At 31.8% G+C, this 20,415-nt stretch overlaps 1 protein-coding gene across 4 annotated transcripts in view; it reads left to right on the forward strand.

Moving 5' to 3' along the window:
* The window catches only part of ADAM2 (ADAM metallopeptidase domain 2), a 119,690-nt gene that overhangs the window by 54,544 nt on the left and 44,731 nt on the right, over positions 1-20,415 (forward strand). For 3 of the 4 annotated variants that reach the window (XM_072776552.1, XM_072776555.1, XM_072776554.1), the window contains 4 exons: positions 5,920-6,056; positions 8,845-9,025; positions 13,126-13,224; positions 13,337-13,532. In XM_072776552.1, coding sequence (XP_072632653.1) covers positions 5,920-6,056; positions 8,845-9,025; positions 13,126-13,224; positions 13,337-13,532 — 613 coding nt within the window. The remainder of the gene's footprint in view (positions 1-5,919; positions 6,057-8,844; positions 9,026-13,125; positions 13,225-13,336; positions 13,533-20,415) is intronic. The other variant, XM_072776553.1, reaches the window with a different exon arrangement.

The raw sequence follows: 20,415 nt of genomic DNA on the forward strand, positions 1-20,415 counted from the left end.
TTACAAGAAATAGGAATATTGGGATGCCTGGGTGGCTCAGCAGTTGAGCCTCTGCCTTTGGCTCAGGGCATCCTGAGTCAAGTCCCACATTGGACTCCCTGCATGGAGCCTGCTTCTCCCTCTGCTTATGTCTTTGCCTCTCTGCCTCTCTCTCTCTCTGTGTGTGTTTCTCATTAATGAATAATTAAATCTAAAAAAGAAACTTAAAAAAAAACAAGAAATGGGAATACTAAATGATAAAGGAATTGAAAAGACATAGCAATCATTATGTTTCATGTACCTAGTTACACTGCTTCAAAATACATAAAGCAAATGTGAAAGAATAAAAGAAGAAAAGACATCCATGATAATATTTGAGAATGAGAAAAAAATCTAACTCAGAAATGCCCTATTTTCCATTTTGTTGAAACATATTTAAAAGCTTTATACCAAAGAGCAGCAGAATAATATTTTATTTTTAACTGCATTAAACATAACAATTTATTCATATTTAATGTATACACTTTAATTTTATTATATGCATAAATCCATAATATCATCACTCCAAACAAGGGAATAAACATATCTATCAGATATGTTTATCTATAAGATTTCTTCTCTTCCCTTGCTTTTTTCTTAATTTACCAAAATAAATAAAACAGTGATAAATAAACAGCATCAATGAGAGAAATCTTACCGAGAAAATTTTCTGACCACCATGGATTAAAATTAGAACTAAATAATAGAAACATCACATAAAACTTCTAAGGGTTTGCAAATAAAACATGAGAAATTAGAACTCATTTTAAGTTAAATGATACCAAAAATACAGCATACTTAAACTCCTGGGATGCCAGAAAAAATAAAAAAAAAAGAACAGAGAACATTGTAGCTTTAGTTATAAAAATTAAAATAAAGGTAGCTTAAATATAGACAATCTAAATCCAATTTCAAAACCATGTAGTTGTAAGTTAAACTGAAAGACTGTATAGAAAGGAGGAAGTAATAAAAATAATATTGATTATCAGTGAAAAATACAAAACATGTATATCATGGAGATCATCAAGTACAAAAGCAATTTGTTCAAGAAGATAAATAAAATTGATAAATTCCAAGCAAAATTAGTAGGCTATCTCATAAAGAGCAAATGAATTATCAAAACATCATTGACAAAAAAGGGACACCATCAACACAGATCTCAGACATATCAAAAATAAAACAAGGCATGTTCTTAAGTAACAGATGGCAATAAATCTGGATGAAATTAACAAATTTCCTGAATAATAAAAATCTATCAAGTCAATAGGAAAGAAAATCTGAATCAACATTGAACTATTGAGTAATTGAATCTTATAAAACTAAAAAATGAAAATACACAGAAACTTGAGGTTGATATGGCCTCCTTCAGGAAATCCTGAAAAGTTCTAGTACCAATGTATAACACATTCTTTTAGAGAAAATTAAAAGAGGGGCCTGTTTCTTCACTTGTGTTATGAACTGAGATTTAGGTCAACTATGTCTGCAATCTGTCAGATTAACACATGGCCCAAGTTGGAATTATTCTAGGAATGCAAGGTTAATTTTATATTTGAAAATCAATCATGATCTATCATACCAAAATAAATAATAGGTGCAGAAAAAAACATTTAGTAAAGTTAGAACTCATTTATGATATCATCATTCGTGTCAGATGTAGTGTTCAATATGTTGGTTAATTGAATTTAAATAAAAAATTTTAAAAAGAACCCATTTATGACAAAAAAAGAGAGAAAACTGTTAACAAACTAGATATAAAAAAGAACACCTTCAAAGAATTTTTGCTAATCATTTATATTTTCTAATACAAACTTATTTTTGCCTTTCAATTACAGATCTATATAAATCACATTCAAATAACTTGTTTGCTGTGAGTTAGGGGTCAGGATTATTTATTCACAGTAGGCAAGCAATCATTTCATGACACTTAGTAAACAGGTTATTTTTCTTTCACAGAATTACAGTGGTGCCTTTATTATATAAATCAAATCATCATATATATATTCTTTTTATGTATTCTTTTGTATCATTGGTCTTTTTGTCCTTCCTGCTAACATCACATTGTCTTGATAACTATAGTTTTATAGTAAATCATCCATAATGGTAGTATAAGCCCTACTACTTCAGACTAATTTAGGTATTTCTGTTTTAAAATCAGCTTGTCAATTCCAACAAAAAAAGCTTGGAATTTGATTGGTTTTTGAACTGAATCCTTCGGTCAATTTGAGGGAGATTGACATTTTAACAATACTGAGTCCTCTTATCCATGAAATGGATATACATGTGATATATTCATATAATGTAAGCAATAAAAGAACTATTGGTGCACTCAATATTGATGAATCTCAAAAACTGTAAGTTGAGAAAAAGAAGACAGAAACAAAGGCTATTTATTTCTTGGTGCCATTTTTATGAAGCTAAAGCATAGCTAAAGATATGCCATATTGTTAAAAATCAGAACAGAAACATTTCGTGGAGAGATCATGCCTGGAAACTTGCTGAAGAAAGCTTTCTGAGTAATAAAAACATTCTATATCTTCTACAGTGTACTACGTATGCAGGTATGTGACATATAAATACAATTCAAATATGTATGTATATGTGTATGTACATATAATATGTATAAATTGTATGTGAATGTGTATATATGTTAAATAAGTATTCTATATATATGTGTACATGTACATAAAACTGCATCAAGGCATAAGATTTGTGTGAAACCATTACACAAAATTTTATCAATTTTGAAAAGGCAATAACCAGAAGTGGCTAAAAATATTTTAATTTCAACTATTAAAAATAAAAAAGTTATCAGATTGTTTTCTCTTTTATGTTTCAAAACCATATATAATGCCAGAAATTTTAACCTTGAAGAGTACAAAAATGCAGAATATAGTGCCAAAGGAAAATTAATGTATCAGTGTTAATGTAAATCAGCAAAATGTTCTTCAAGTAAACTATGAATTTTAAGTGATTCACTATTTCGAATTAAACAAAATTTTACCAGCCTTATATAATAAACTTGAAATCATATGTACCTAACTAAATACCTACAAAAAACACAAAGAAAACACTGAAAGAGCTACTAGCCCAAATAAATCATACTTGGATAATTAATTTTTCAGACCAAATTTAGAAGACTTGAACAATATTGGCAAGCTTTGTCTGAAAGGCATATATAGAATCTGACCTTAAATTAGAGACTAAAAGATTTTATAAGCATAAGTGGCAGGCATACTATGGTAAGTAATCACATGTTGCTCAATCAATACTCATCTGCATATTTTTTTTCATTCTAGTGATTAACACATAAGAAGCCTTAATAAATGTCAGTTACTGTTGTTATTTTACAACTATTGTCCTAAGCAAGTATTATTTGCAAAAAGAAACTTGTCTGCTTAGTTGCAATATTTTTCCTAAAATATTTTTTAAAAATCCAATGTTTAATTTTACTTTTTACTTTTTCTATTATTTTATTTTCAAAATGGAAGTAATCATAAACATATTCTGTAGGAGATTCTAATACTCTAGTCCTTACCTTTTACAAGTTTTTCATATTGGTCTGTTATGTACTAAATCGAGCCCCCTAAAATTCATATATTGAAGCCCTAAGCCCCATGTGACTGTATTTGGAGATTTAACCTTTATGGAAATATATATTTTTTTAAGATTTTATTTATTTATTCATGAGAGACACAGAGAGAGAAAGAGAGAGAGAGAAAGAGAGAGAGAGAGGCAGAGACACAGGCAGAGGGAGAAGCCTGAGGTGGGACTCGATTCTGGGTCTCCAGGATTAGGCCCTGGGCTGAAGGCGGCGCTAATGAGCCATCTGGGCTGCCCTTTATGGAGATAATTAAGATTAAAGGAGATCATAAGAGTGGATCTCTAATTCAATAGACCTGGTGTTCTTACAAAAACAGGAACAGACACCAGAAATACCTATCTGCACGTACATAGAGGAAAATCCACGTGAGAGAACACAGCAAAAAGGTAGCCATAGAAGAGAGATCCCACCAGTGACTAACCCTGCTGGTAGTTCAATCTTGGACTTTTGATCTTCAGAACTATGAGGAAATAAATTAGTTATTTAAACCACTCCAATCTGTAGTATTTTGTAATAGCGGCCTGAGCTGATTAGTAGAAGTTCAATGTGAGATTGTCATAATGAGAGTGTAAAGGAAGGTCATCTCAAAAACTAAACCATGTATCGGATCCCATCATACTATGAAAGGAAAGGTCAAAATACATGTCGTAGTAAGAAGATAGAAGATAAGCAGTTAATGGGGAGTGGGGGTAAGAAACTACTTTTTTTTAAAGATTTGTTTATACATTGAGAGAGAGAAGGAAACTACTTTTACACAAATAACTAAATTGAAATTTCTGAATATCATTTTTTTCCATCTTATTGAGCTATAAATGATAACAGGGAACAGGACAGATACAGAATAAGAAATGATTGTTAAAGGATGCCTGGGTGGCTCAGCTTCCTGCATGGAGCCTGCTTCTCTATCTGCCTGTGTCTCTGCCTCTCTCTGTGTGTCTCTCATGAATAAATAAATAAAATGTTTTTTAAAAAAAGAAATGATTTTGTAAGGATACATTGAATAATTGCTATACCTTTTCCACATTATCCTGCAAACAAGCAAATCTGTAACTATAGTAATAATATGCTATTATTTGTTATATTATTATATAATATCTTATTATTTAAATTCTTGAAATTTAGCCGAATCCTCAGAATCCTTCAATTTCTTTAGCATTCTTCCTCTCTCTCTCTGTCTCTCTCTGAGATGGGTGGTATATTAAACTGTGATAATTTGATAAAGGGACCATTTGTCAATGGGTATGCAAGACATAAGAACTTTGCCATGCTTGTAAGGATAGTAATAAAAAAATGTCACCCAGACTTGAAGGAAAGGACAATGTCATTTTACTACGGTCACAGACAGAGGCTTCCACTCAATATTTCAGACAATTATAGGCATGCTGGCAGTGGTGGTAATAAACACTTTGCTCTCAGCCTGTTCCTCTCTTTAGACCAAATCAAGGTAAAAGCAGAGGGTAAAGGAACCCTTTAACCTAATCTGTTGGTGTCACCTTCTGGGCTAGAGAGCAGGGTGGAAAATGCTGCAAAGCTGATATAGAGAGACAAACATAAGATACCCAAATGTATTCCCAGAAACCATTCTTGAAGTATATTCGACAAAATGCTATTAGATATATACTAATAGTGATAAGTATGGATATACTAAAAAGTGATAGCGTGGGTTTTGGATTTTTCTTAGACTGTGTATGTTTTAGTATGTCCCAAGTGCACGATAATAAGTATTTTATATTTGCAAACAAAATTATAAAGATATTTTAGTTTTGAAAATAAAGTTTAAGCAACTGTGCCAAGTCAGCATTTTATTTTTGGTCATTATTTAGCCTAACTCAATGGGTTAATTTTTGATTTTTTTAAATGTATGGAAGATTCACATAATTAATTTATTATAATATATAATATAAATATAATTTAATTATAATTAAATTATAGATGAACATAATCTGTTAATAATTTGATCAATATGTATTATGTCTAAAGATATTCTTTTGTGAATACAAATATAACTTTTGTATATATAATTAAAAGTTATTGGGGTAATATTTTTCTTGCCCTGATGCCAAGTGAACCATGTATTTACATTTTGGTAAAATTTCAGATGTCACTTTTTATATTTTTCTTGTATTGATAATAGTACCTGTATCATGTTAGACCAATATGGATGGCATGCCTGTGTTTAATACATTAGATGACTCTATTCAATTTTATTGAGTGACTATCTTTAATAATTACATTAACGTCCAGGCAAATGAATTATCTTCCTGAATGTGAGTGTGTGCATGTGTGTTCTTTTTTGCCAGCACCCCAGAACCATAAGTCTGGAATCGCTTGCAGTTATTTTAGCCCAATTACTGAGCCTTAGTATGGGAATAGCTTATGATGATATTAACAAATGCCAGTGCTCAGGAGCTGTCTGCATAATGAACCCAGAAGCGATGTAAGATGCTTTACTTTTATATGCTTTATATACATAGTTTATATAAAAATAAGTTTGGTATATTTAGTTTAGTTTAAAGAGTCTAGGCTGCTAAAATAATTAATTATGGTCAAATATAAGCTTTATCCAACAATGTCCAAGTCATTGGATCCATTCCAATGCCCAAGCTGATTGTCTACCTCACTGTCACTTGTATTCTTTTTTTTTTTTTTTTAAGATTTATTTATTCAGAGAGAGAGAGAGAGAGAGAGAGGCAGAGACACAGGCAGAGGGAGAAGCAGGCTCCATGCAGGAAGTCCGACGTGGGACCCGATCTCGAGTCTCCAGAATCACACCCTGGGCTGCAGGCGGCGATAAACCGCTGCGCCACCGGGGCTGCCCTGTCACTTGTATTCTGACGTCACACTTGCTTTATCATATGTGATCTAATTCTACATTTATTACTATATGCCTGAATTTATAATCTAATCCATGATTTGATAAGCCAAATTCAGGCTCGTGATCCCTATACAAGAATGATTTATTAGTTTGGTCTTGTCTGCATCAATCTCTTTCATTTTGACCTCACTCAACCAAAAGTATTGGCATCTCCTGGTTTCAGAGGAGCTGTTATTCAGCTTTTTCTGTTACTAGTGAAGGCTTTTTTGCAGTATCCTTGTCATGCCTTAAAGATCTAGTGAATTTGTTGTAGTCATAATTATTTTTAGAGTATGATGGTTAGATTTTATAGAATTAGGATCAAATATAGGGTTTAGGAAACCATCATCCAGTCAGTGACTAGAGCCAGCCCCTTGTCTTTCTGAAGGACATTTCTCACAGCCATTTTCTGCTTGTCTATGTTTTAGAAAATCAACCCCACTGCCTACAGCAGCAAAGTTGATAATAACACATTCTCTCTATTCCTTCATTTTTACTTCAATTATCATTTCTTAAGAATACTTGCACTCAAGTTTTTATCTCAGGCTCTGATTTGGCAGAAACTCATATAAATTAGTTATCTCAAAAGGGGCTATAGAACAGCATTATCAACAATAGCCAAATTATGGAAAGAACCCAAATGTTCATCAACTGATGATGGATAATCCATCAGTTGATGAACATTTGGGTTCTTTCCAATATATATATATTGCTATATATATATATAGCAATACTAATCAGCCATCAAAAAGAATGAAATCTTGCCACTTGCAAAGATGTGGATGCAGGTAGAGTGTATTATGCTGAAAGAAATAAGTCAGAGAAAGTCAAAAACCTAATTTCACTTATACATGGAATTTAAGAAATAAGACATGAACATAGGGGAGAAAGGAGGCAAAGCATAAAACAAACTCAACTATAGCAGGATACATATTCTTCTCCATGCATTTGGAAATTCTCCAAAATAGATCAGATATAAGGTCAAGATAATCTAAATAAACTGATTGGAAGTCCTGTATTCAACTGAAAATCAGCTCTATTATCAAGGAAAAATGAGAGAATGGAGAATGGGAACATCCAACAAATGTTTGCAAAGATTCAAGCTGCAAAAAATTTCTCTAGTTGGATATAATTATTGATATTTTCTTTCTTATAACAGCATTAATTTTACTACTAGAAAGTTTATATCTTATAAACCAGTTCACACATAGTAAAATATTTTGCATTGCCTAATTTTTAGTAATATAATGTTTTATGTATATAAATGGTATATAAATGGAAATCATCTGAATTACTGGCAATGTAATAATAAATTATTTGTGGTCATAACTGAAGTGTATGTTCAACCAGGATATGACCTCTAAACAAAATTGCAATTCATTCAAAACACCCTAATTTGTTCATGATTCTATGTAAATAACATTTCCCTGTGCTAAGTCAAAGAACTGTGATTTGAGTCTATTGCCTTAATATTCAAAAATTCACATTAGCTATATCTGTCATCAAATTATAAACCTTTATGAATATAATCTTTTCACGTTAATGCTACTCAGCATAATAAAAATCATAATAGAAAAGCAACCAAAGAATGTACTATTTTCAACAGAAGGTTTCCACCATGAATTCATTTTTAAAGATATATATATATATATATATATATATAGAGAGAGAGAGAGAGAGAGAGAGAGAGCGCTTTTACTCTGGCTAAAGAACAAGAGTGGGAATGCCTTTTTCCTGAAGCTAAAAAAGTAGGAGATGATAATGAGCAAATAATAAAATTTTGATTGTTAATAAATATTTTAAAAATAAATGTCACTAAAAGGATAAGAATAGTAAGGGTTGATATTTTAAATGTGTGCTTATAAATGTTATCTCTGAATAAAGAATTGGATACTGGACTCCTGAGTTTAGGCGATATGTTTGAGTTAGAGATACAACTCTCTGAGCTGTCAGGTATAGATGTTATTCAAAATGCAGTACTGATAATATTATCTATAATTAAATATAGATAAAGCAGCAAAAAGCCCAATCTCTTTTGTTAATACAGGGTATTATATATATAGGAATCATGAAAAGACAAAAGAAGCAACAAATGAAACAGGTGGAGTACTTTGTGAGATAGGAGCTATAAGAGAAAATAATGTCATGAGTGAGTGTAATATAAGAACCAATAAAATTTTAATCCTAACTAAAATTATTTAATATAAATTCTTGCACATTTGACTTCCCTTGTACAGATTTTGAAAGCTTGACACTAACAAAATTGAGCATTTTGACTCTTGTGGAATGCTATTAAGTAGCTTTATTCCAAGTCTAGGCAATTTATGAAGCAACAACTTACATAAAAAATTGAAATTTGATGTATGTTTAGTCATTCCAGTGGTGTGAAGATCTTTAGTAACTGTAGCATGGAGGATTTTGCACAGTTTATTTCAAAGCCAAAGTCCCAATGTCTTCAAAATCAGCCACACTTAGATCCATCATACAAAGTTGCAGTTTGTGGTAATGGACAAGTGGAACAAGGAGAACAATGTGACTGTGGAAGTGCAGAGGTTAGTACTAATTTGGAAGAATATATAACAGAATTACATGAAAAGTTGTAAATAAATTTTTATAGTATTATGCTGCCATTTTCCCTAATACATCAAACTCACTTTTATATTAAAATGTCGAGTGCACTTGTATATCATTATATGGATTCAATGGTTTGTAGGTTATTCATACAGGTGATTTTCAAGGTCACTAATTATATAACTGAGTTGTCTGAGATTTTACTTTCCCTCTTGAGTGTTGTCTTCCTTCATACAGGCATACCTTTGGTTCTAGGCCACCACAATAAAGTGAATATCACAAAAATTTTTTGATCTCCTGGTGCATATAAAAGTTATGTTTATATGTAATAAAATTGACTATAAAAATAGTCAATTAAGTGTGGAATAGAATTATGTTTAAAAAACAAGGTAAATAGTTAAATAATTTTTTTGCTAAATATATTTGCTAATACATTTTTTTTAAATGTTAATTATAATCTGAGCTTTCAGCAAGTCATAATCTTGTCTTAATGTTGATGGCTGCTGACTGATCAGGATGGTGGTTGCTGAAATTTGGAGTGGTTTTGGCAGTTTCTAAAATAATACAACAATGAAGTTTCCTGCATTGATTGACTCTTTCATGAACAGCTCCCCTGTAAGCATGTGATGGCATTTGACGATGTTTTACTCACAGTAGAATTGTTTCAAATCGGAGTCAATCTTCCCGAGCCCTGCTGCTGTTTAATCAACTAAATTTATATGATAATCTATATCTTTCGTTGTCATTTCATCAATCTTCACAGCAGGAGTAGATTCCATCTCAAGAAATGACTTTCTTTGCTTATCTATTAGAAGAAGCATCTCCTTGTCAAAGTTTTATCATGAGGTTTCAGTAATTCAGTCCAGGCTTCACTTTCAATTCTAGTTTTCTTGCTCTTCCCACCACACCTATAGTTACTTCTTCCACTGAAGTCTTGACCCCCTCAAGTTTTTCATGAGGGTTGGAATCAATTTATTCAAAACTTATGTTAATGCTTTCTGAATGCTTTTCATGGCACCCAGTACAGTGAGTCCTATCCATAAAGTTTTCAACTTTGCTCAGATCCATTAGAGAAATCACTATGTATTGTAATTGTAACTTTATGAAATGTAAATTGAAGTTACTCCTTGATCAGTGTTCTGCAGAATGGATGTTGTGTTAGCAATCATAGGAACATTAATCTCATTGTACATCTCCATCAGAACTTTGGGATGACCAGATGTATTGTCAATCAGTAGTAATATTTTGAAAGACTTCTTTTATTCTGAGAAGCGTGTCTCAACAGTGGTCATAAAATATTCACTAAACCTTGTTGTAAACAGCTGTGCTGTCATTCAGACTTTGTTGTTTCATTTAAAGGGCACAGAGAGAGTAGATTTAACATAAAATTTAAGGGCCTTAGAATTTTTGAAATAGTAAATTAGTATTGGCTTCAACTAAAAGTCACCAGCTGCATTAGCTTCCAAGAGAGTCAGCCTGTGCTTTGAAGCTTTGAAGTTAAGCATTACCTTCTCTGTCCTACTATGAAAGTCCTAGATGACATCTTTCAATGGAAGCCTGTTTTATCTCCACTGAAAACCTGTTGCATAGTATAGTCATCTTCATTATCTTAGTCAATCTTCTAGATGACTTGTTACAGCTTCTATATCAACACTTTCTACTTAACTTGGCACTTTTATGTGATGTACATAGCTTCTTTCCTTAAACCTCATGAACCAACCTCTGCCAGCTTCAGAGTCTTCTGCAGCCTCCTCACCTCTCTCAGCCTTCACAGAATTGAAGAGAATTAGGGTCTTACTGTAGATGAAGTTTTTGCTTAAGGAAGTGTTATGGTTGATTTGATATTCTATCCAGACCACTAAAACTTTCTCCATATTAGCAATAAGGCCACTTTGCTTTCTTATCATTCAAGTGTCCCTGAGACAGCAGTTTTAATTTCCTTTAAGAACTCTTCCTTTGCATTCAAAACTTGGCTAATTTTTTGGTATAAGAGTCCTGGATTTGGCCTATCTCAGCTTTCAATATGCCTTCCTCATTAAGCTGAATCATTTCTAGCTTTTGACTTAAAGTGAGAAATACGAGACGACTCCTTTTACAGGGTTATTAATTGGCCTAATTTCAATGTTGTGTCTCAGGGAATAGGAAGCCGGAGAAGAGGGAGAAAGAGGAGCAGCTCATCAGTGAAATAGTCAAGAGAATACACAATTAAGTTTATTGTCTTATATGGGCATGGTTCATGACACTACCCAAAATTGCAATAGTAACATCAAAAATCACTGAAAACAGATCATCATAACAAATATAATAATACTGAAAAAGTTTGAAATACTTCAAGAATTACCAAAATGTGACACACAGACTGTTGGGAAAATGACACTGATAGAATCAAAATCAAAATCAAATCAAATCAAATCTTCAATTAAAAAAAATGTAATATCGGTAAAGTGCAATGAAGTCAAGCACAATAAAATAAGGTACTCCCATATTTCTTCCTAACCTAGGATCTTCTGGCATTCAGAAAAATAGATACAAAGTTTTCACAATTCAACAAGAAAATGAGGCATACTTGAGGCTTTGAGTATTTTAATACAGGTCAATATTTAAGTAAAAAATATTGGACCATATATAATTAATAAAACCATGTTTCTGGGGATTGCTTGGTGGCTCAGTGGTTTAATGCCTGCCTTTGGCCCAGGGCGCCATCCTGGAGTCCCGGGATGGAGTCCCGCGTCGGGTTCCGGCATGGAGCCTGCTTCTCCCTCCTCCTGTGTCTCTGCCTCTCTCTCTCTCTCTCTCTATCACAATTAAATAAATCTTAAAAAAAAAAAACATGTTTCTAAACCACATAGGTCTTAGATAAATTGAAGGAAGGTGGGAAGAGTTGAGATAAAAGGAATGTAATGAAGGAAAGAGTTCATGAGACTCATAATGGGCATATGGAGGTGAAAAAATCAAGACAAGAAAGGAGTTCAGTGTTCCCTACAGCAGTAGCTTAAGTCACTCATGTGCACCCTCCCCAATATGAAAGTGAGCTTTACATACCTTGTTGGGTGATGTGTTTTTAAGAAACTATTTCCCAGTACCCACTTGTCTTTTCTTGTTTGGGTCTGAATGGAAACTCTGAAAATTTCTAGTAAAAATTGACAGCTGTGTATTATAGCTCTATTAATTATCATATAATTGAGACAGCCCCTGTGATATAACTTTACTTTCTGGAATCCCATATAGATGGCAATACAATGATTTGATTAGACAGATTAGTTCTGGAAAATACAGCAAATTTAGTTTGCTTTAATAAGTATTATGCTATAACTCATATTAAGACTAGTGAAATACATGATTTATTTTTGTGTAACTTATTGAGATCTTTGTCCAATTAACCCTATACCAAATCCCTAGGAATTTAAAAAGTAAAAGTGTGTGTGTGACTGTATGTAAGAATTGTTTCTCCAGCCTTCTCCTTCTTAACTGTTGCTTTTATTACGCATAACAATTGAATTTTGAAAAGACAACTACTGGGAATATTGAATGAATCATAGCACTAATCAAGACATAATAATATAGATGAGTGATATAGAGGAGTTAATTTCAGTCATGTTTGTTTAGAAACATAATTTTCTAGCTCTTCATCTTCAGAGAATTAAATGTAAAGTAAACTTTGAGCATCCCATAAAAGTTACAGACTTGTTAAGACACAGTAGATTCATAAGACTTGATTAGGAGCTAGTCACTATAATGAAAGCGATAAATTATAGCTTCTATTTATTTTTGTCTTGTATTTAACTATCTCTGTCTACCCAGCTCTCTTTATCAGAGAGCTTGATGTCTTGCCTTTCGTGGACTCCAGAGTTTCAGAAAATCCTACTACCAACACAGTCAAACCTACCTAGGGATATACAATATAGCATAGAGTAGTAACTAATATCTGTTAAGTAAATGATTAAGTAGCTTCATATTTTGTTCGCCAACATGTTATTTAAACATCTATCTGTATATTATATAATATGTTGTCATCATAAAAATATGTCTCTAACACAAGTAAAATTGGAAGATACTTCAGAGCATTTGATTTGCCTTTTAGGATTGTGAAACTGTTTCAAACACATGCTGTAATCCTGCCACATGTACACTAAAAGTTGGCTCAATTTGTGATACTGGTGCATGTTGTAAAAATTGTCAAGTAAGAGCTTTTTAAAATTTTCTATGTTACTTACATGAACAAAGTCATTTTTTCATAATATTTATATGTTTACATTCTGCTTTATTCAATGTCATTTACTTCACTCCATCAGTATTCTGCAAAAGGAGAAATATGTAGAATTTCCACTGATGAATGTGATCTCCCTGAATATTGCAATGGATCATCTGCAACATGTCAAGATAACTTTTTTGTTCAGAATGGGCATCCATGTGGAGAGAATCAATGGGTCTGTCTGAATGGAAGTTGTATAAGTGGGCTACGACAATGTATAGCTGTATTTGGTCAAGGTATTTATTATAATTTGATCTCTCATATATGTATTTTTCTGGAAAGCAAAAAAAAGATGTTGATACATAATTGTGATTTTAAAAAATAATGTGATTTTTAGTATAAATATTTTAAAGGATTACAGAAAGATATAATGAATACTCTGTAAGAAAAAAATTAGACAAGTTGTCTGGAATTAAAGTTATGAATTATTTCCACAAAATAATAAAGGGAAAGATTCAAAGTCCATGGGATCTTCATTTAAGAAGGAAGAAAGCAGACTGAACATAAGTTACACTTCCTTCTCTTACTCCATATCCACAATTTTTATTAGTAAATATAAAATAAATACATATGGCTATGGGCATTAGAAGGTCATAAATGTAAGTTGGCATACGAATACAATTTAAATCATACATGCAGGTACACACTTCCAGTTACACAAATTCACACCTGGGAACCACAAGGATAGCTTATAAAATCCCAAAAAGGGGTCATGAAGATCCAGTAACTATGGAATCATTGAAAGATGATGTGCACCAAAGTTGAAAACAAAAAGGAAAATCATGGTACAAAATATACACAGAATCATTTGCTGAAAAAGATGGAGACAGCAGCAATGGCAGCAGCATGTCATGTCTGTATCAGAAAAGGCAAGAGCAATTGACAGAGGAATTATTTAGGATATTCATATAGATAGCCAGGTGGGTCAATCTTTTCTCAATTGTAACAGGTAAATGCCTCCTCTCGTTTTTGTGTAAAAATGAGTTGCAAAATGATTATTAACCCAAAATAAAAATACAATGACATAGAATGACTGTTGGTTTGAAGAAAGGTGACACAAAGATACAAGGAAAGAAACTTATATTATGGTAAAGTGCTCTCCCAAAGAACTGGGTGACTTGAACCACAAAGGAAATTTTGAAGAGAGATATTTCTATCTCCCCATCTCTCTCTCTCAGATATCTATCTATCTATCTATCTATCTATCTATCTATCTATCTATCTATCATCTATCTATCATCTATCATCTATTTTCCTCCTCATCATCATCTATCATCTATGATAGAATTGCAAATTTCACCAAATCTTAAATCGGTAGATATCCACCCCCCCAAAAAAAGTATGTGATAGCATGCATTTGAACTCCTATAATTTACTTTCCAAATTTATTTCTATAAGAATTGGTTGTTAATGATGTCGCAGAAAAGGGAGACTAAACCAGGGGATAGAAGAATTAGCCAGGAGAAATAATCATCATAGGAATTAGCAAAATTCACTGTTGACTAATAAACATATCTCTTAAAACATAAAGAATAATATGAAATGGAGTTCTTAATATATCAAAAATGTGGTAATCCCTAGAAGAATAAAAATAGAAAAAAATAGTTTCACTGAGGAAAAAAAACAAATCCTGAAACAAAAGTCAATCATTCCAATAAAATGTGGCACAAAGTAAAATGAAAAATTTTCATAAATCAAGTATTCATTTTATAATTTAAGATAGCTACAAGAATAATAAAATAATATGAAACTACAATATTTCTCTCATAAAGGAGAAAACCAAAAAGAATAACAATACTTGATTAGCCCCAAAGAAGACAAGAACAAAATTAAAAAAAGAAAATAGAATGGACGATAAATTCTAAGATAGCTTATTTACATTTAAATATTTAGCAATTACATTAAATATAAAATCTGTATTCAATATTAAATTTAGGGATAGGATGTAGCGAGTAGCGACAGATGTAATTGTGAGAAAATAACTAGAAAAACCAAGATGCATTGTATAGATGATACTGTATTTTTAAATTCTTTTAAAAATTATTTATTTATTCATGAGAGACAGGGAGGCAGAGACACAAGCAGAAGCAGAAACAGGCTGTCTGTGGGGACCCAAATGTAGGACTAGATCCCAGGACCCCAGGATCACGCCCTGAGCCAAAGGCAGACACTCAACCCCTGAGCCACCTGGTGTCCCCTGATGATATTTTAAAAAGTATTAGACTATAATGAAACCAAAGATAGCTAATTGTTTAAATTACCACAGGAGAGAAAGTTTGTGTATTTTAGGGGACTATTATTAGCCAATTTTTTTCCTAGAGACATTTGGAGATTTTGAAAACTGAAAGTCAGGCTTGGATTAGGCAGAAATCTTCCACTAGAAAAAAAAAATTGAAAATTTTAGCATTTGAAATTTAAGGGGACTGTCAAAACCATAGAAAAAAATTTCCGTGAGGCTTTTTGGGAGCTTTGAAGCTGCTCAGCAATTTGTTTAATTAGATTAAAAACATTAAAAAGGCATTATGAATTTCCCTGCAGTCACAAGATAATCAAAGACCAAATGGTGGAGTAAGCTTACCACCACAAATCCTTAGTCTTCTAAAAGATTTAAAGTGCCTATGTTAGCAGGCTAGGAAGCTTTCTGAGATTTTCTGAAGGTAAACATTTATCTCAAGCAGACTTATAGTGAAGACAAATATTGATAAGTCAGTAGCTTGCAAGGGTCACACCCAAGATAATGAGCAGATTCAGAATAAAACTGTACATCAGCCTGACACATTTAATTGCCTGATTTGATTTCAGTGGTCACTACCTCAGTCAACCTGCCTAATTTTGGAAAGAGTCATTAAAAAGATAAGATAGAGAATGGAAAGTAGCAATATTTAAAGAGTTAAGAACCAATAATTTTCAAAATGAAAGCTAATCCTACAAATTCAAGATGCTCTAAGAATCTTAAGAAGAATGTCTAAAGATAAAACACATAAAGACATCATAGCAAAACTACTACAAAAAATGAAAAGATGAAAACAAAACATAGAGAGTGGGAGAAAAAAGACACAATGCCTTTGAAAAGGCAAGTGTGAGTCAGATTTCTTGTCAACAATTAGAGAAGCCAGATGATGAAGTAAAGACACTTCTTAAACACCAAAAGAAAATAACTGCCCACCCAGAATTCTGTAATGATCCAAAATACTCTGTAAATATTTTCAATAAATGTCCTTGAACAAGTGTACATAGACAAAAGAATGAATTTGAACCCCTACCTCACCCCAAACACAAGAATTAACTTCAAATGTATTGTAGATCTAAATGTAAGAGCTAAAACCATAAAGCTTTTAGAGGAAAGCATAGGCATAAATCTTAATGACCATGGATTAGGCTAAGTTTTCTTAGATAAGATACTCAAAGCACAAGTGATAAGAGAAAAAGGAATAATTTGGATTTCAAAACTTTAAGGAGATTTTGTTCTTCAAAGAAAATCACCAAGAAAGTGAAAAGACAGCTCAAGGAGTGGGAGAATATATTTGCAAACCATATTTTTAATAATGGTCATATACAGAATACATAAGACATTCAACTCAACAATAAAAAAGACAATGTAGTTTAACAAATAAGGAAATAATCTGAATAGACATTTCTGGGAAAAAAAGACATAGAAATGGCAAATCATATGAAAGATGCTCAATATCATTAATTATTAAGGAAATGCAAATTAAACCCACAAAAATATACTTGTTCACATTCACTAGGATAGCCATAATTGAAATAGCAATTTTTGTGTTTTGTGAGGATAAGGCAAAATCCTAACTCTTATGCATTGCTATATAAAATAGTACAGTTGCTTAAAAAAGCAGTTTGGAAGTTCTTCAAAATGTTGAACATAGCAGTTTAACCCTTGGTATGTATTAGCCAAGAGGACTGAAAACATGCCCACAAAACCTTATATGCAAATATTCCTGATACCATTTATTCATAATAGCCAAAATGTAGAAACAACGCAAATATCCATCAACTGATGAATGAGTAAATAAAAAGCAGGATATCATTTAATTGATAAAAATGAAGTGATATTTGCTAAATGTGAATAAATTTTGAAAACCTATGCTAAGCTAAGAAAGCCAGCCACAAAAAAAAAAAAAAACAGATTCTGATTCCATTTATATTAAGCATACAGAAAAGGCAAATATATAAAGATAGAAGGTAAATTAATAGTTGCCTGAAGCTAGGGGAAGGAAAGAAAAGATGTATGTGATTGTGTGTGTGTGTGTGTTGTTCAACATATATTCAGTTTACTATTACAGCATATTGGTGATCACCTTTACTGCTTCAACTTAATTCTAAATGCACTGCAATGTGGTATCTGCTAAAAGCTAAGTGTTTGTTTGACTGTTTGGTTGTTGGTTTTAAACCTAAAAGTGTGAATGTTTTTCAGTGTTCTCTTGGTCATTTTTCTCTGCTTTGTCAATCTTATGCTATTTTAATTTCTCTCCCTTTACAATTATTTTAATATCTCAAAAATAAGGCATCTTAGCCTTTTGTATCTTCTTCATATGTATTGACTTACTCCTCTCCATATGAATTTAAGAACTAGATTAATAAATTAACTCATACATTAATTTTAGTTTAATTAATATCTATATGATATTGAGTTATTCTGTGGGAGATCTAATGAGTGTGAAGTGGTATCTTGTGGTTTTCATTTGCATTTACCTGAAGACTAAAGATGAGCATCTTTTCATGTGCTTATTGACCATTTGTATGTCTTCTTTGGAGAGATATCTATTTACATTCTTCACCTGTTTTTTAATTGGGTTGTCTTTTTTATTATTGAACTGTAATAGCTCTTTATATAATCTGTATTCAGTTTATTAAGTTCATATTTTGCAAATCTTTTCTTCCATTGTGTAGATTATATCATCACTTTCCTGATAGCCTCCTTTGAAATGCAAAGTTTTAATTTTGATGAGGTTCAAATTCTCTATTTTTGTGTGTGTCTGCTTTACATTTTGGTGTTATATACAAGAAAGCATTGCTTATTCCAAGGTTCTGACTTACTCCTTTTCTTTTTCTTCTGGGAGTTTTCCTGTTAAATTTGGGTCTAGGGGATCCCTGCGTGGTTCAGCAGTTTAGCGCCTGTCTTTGGCCCAGGGCATGATCCTGAAGACCCGGGGTTGAGTCCCCCGTCTGACTCCCTGCATGGAGCCTGCTTCTCCCTCTGCCTGTGTCTCTCCCTCTCTCTCTGTGTCTCTCATGAATAAATAAATAAAATATTTTTTAAAAAATAAAAATAAATTTGAGTCTAGAATCGATTTTGAGTTAGTTTTGTATATGATGTGAAATATGGTTCCAACTCAGTATTTTAGCATGTGGATATCCAAATGTCTCAGCATCACTGTTAAAAAGATGATTACTCCCCTATTTAACTGACTTGGCATCTCTGCTGAAAAATCATTTGTTTACAAAAGTAACGGTTTATATCTGGGCCATCAATTTTAGTCCATTGATATATACATCACTGTGTTTATGTCAGTAGCACAGTGTCTTGATTACTATAGCTTTGTAGTTTAGAAATCAAGAAATGTGAGAAATCCAATTTTTTTCTTTTTAATATTATTTTAGATATCCTGGGTCTCTTCTATTTCTTGAAATTCAGAATCAGCTAATCAATTTCTGCAAAAAAGTCAGATGTAGAATTTTTATAGTAATTTTGTGTTGAATTTGTACATCAACTGGAGGTGCAATGTTATATCAACTATATGAAGACTTCTAATCCATAAACATGATATTTCTTTCCAATTATTAGTATCTTATTTAGTTAATTTTAACTAAATGTTTTATAGTTTTGTAATTACCAGTATACAAGCTCTATACTTTTGTTAAATATATTTCTTGGTATTCTTTTTGATGCTATCATAGATAGGATTTTTTTTCAATTTCATTGTTCATTACTAGTGTATAGATATCAATTGATATTGGTTATTGAACCTTTATCCTACAAACTACTAAAATTCCTTACTAGTTCTAATAAATATTTTTAGTGGATTCCTAGAATTTCTATATATCAGAAAATGTCATAGGAAATGAGTATATTTTAATTTCTTAACTTGCAATCTATATGCTTTTTTTTTTTTTTTTTTCTTGGCTATTTTTCCTCCATTAGTACTTCCAGTACAATATTAAGTAGAAGTAGTTAGGGCATATATTCTCATTTATTCCCTATCTTAGGGGTTGGGAGTTGAGTTTTTCAATGTTACAGATGATGCTAACTATGGTTTTATTATACTCTTTATTAAGTTAAGGAAGTTCTACTTCTGTCACCCAGTTTTTGTTTTTTGTAAATCAAGAGTAAAATGCTAGGTTTTCCCATGCTTTTCTGTGTTTATTGAAATGGTCTTTTTTTTTTTTTTTTTGTCTTTTAGTTTATTGATACAGTGCATCACACTAACCTTGCATATCTGGAAAAAATACCACTTGGTCATGGTGTATTCTTTTTTATATTGATGGATATGGATTGTTGGTATACGCTTGAGAAATTTTTATTGTGAAAAATATACATGACATATCATTTTTACCATTTGTAAATGTAAAATTCAATCTCATTAAATGTATCCACATTACTTTGCAAACATCACGGTGATCCATCCGCAGAATTTTTTCACTTTTCCAAACTGAAATTTCATATCCATTAAAGGTGACTTCACTGTTCATTTTCAAGTACAACTGTTTTTAAGATTTTGACTTATATTTTCTTTTGTTGTCTGTGTTTTTTGCATCACATCCAAGAAATAATTGCCAAATCCAATGTCAGAAAACTTTTCCTCTATATTTTCTTCTAAGAGTTTTGTAGTTTTTAGCTACAATGTATAGAGACATTGAATTGATATGTTGTATACCTGAAACTAATGCAACACACTTTGTGTAAATTATACACAAATAAAAAAAGATGTTAAAGTTTTTATTTAAATTCAAGTTAGTTAACATATAGGGTAATATTAATTTCAGATGTACAATTTAGTGATTCAACACTTACATAAAACACCCAGTGTTCATCAAAACAAGTGCACTCCTTAATCCCTATCATTTTAAAAGAGAGTTTTATAATTGTAGTTCTTATATTTA

This window comes from Canis lupus, chromosome 15, assembly GCF_048164855.1.
Source record: "Canis lupus baileyi chromosome 15, mCanLup2.hap1, whole genome shotgun sequence".
Classification (NCBI taxonomy): domain Eukaryota; kingdom Metazoa; phylum Chordata; class Mammalia; order Carnivora; family Canidae; genus Canis; species Canis lupus.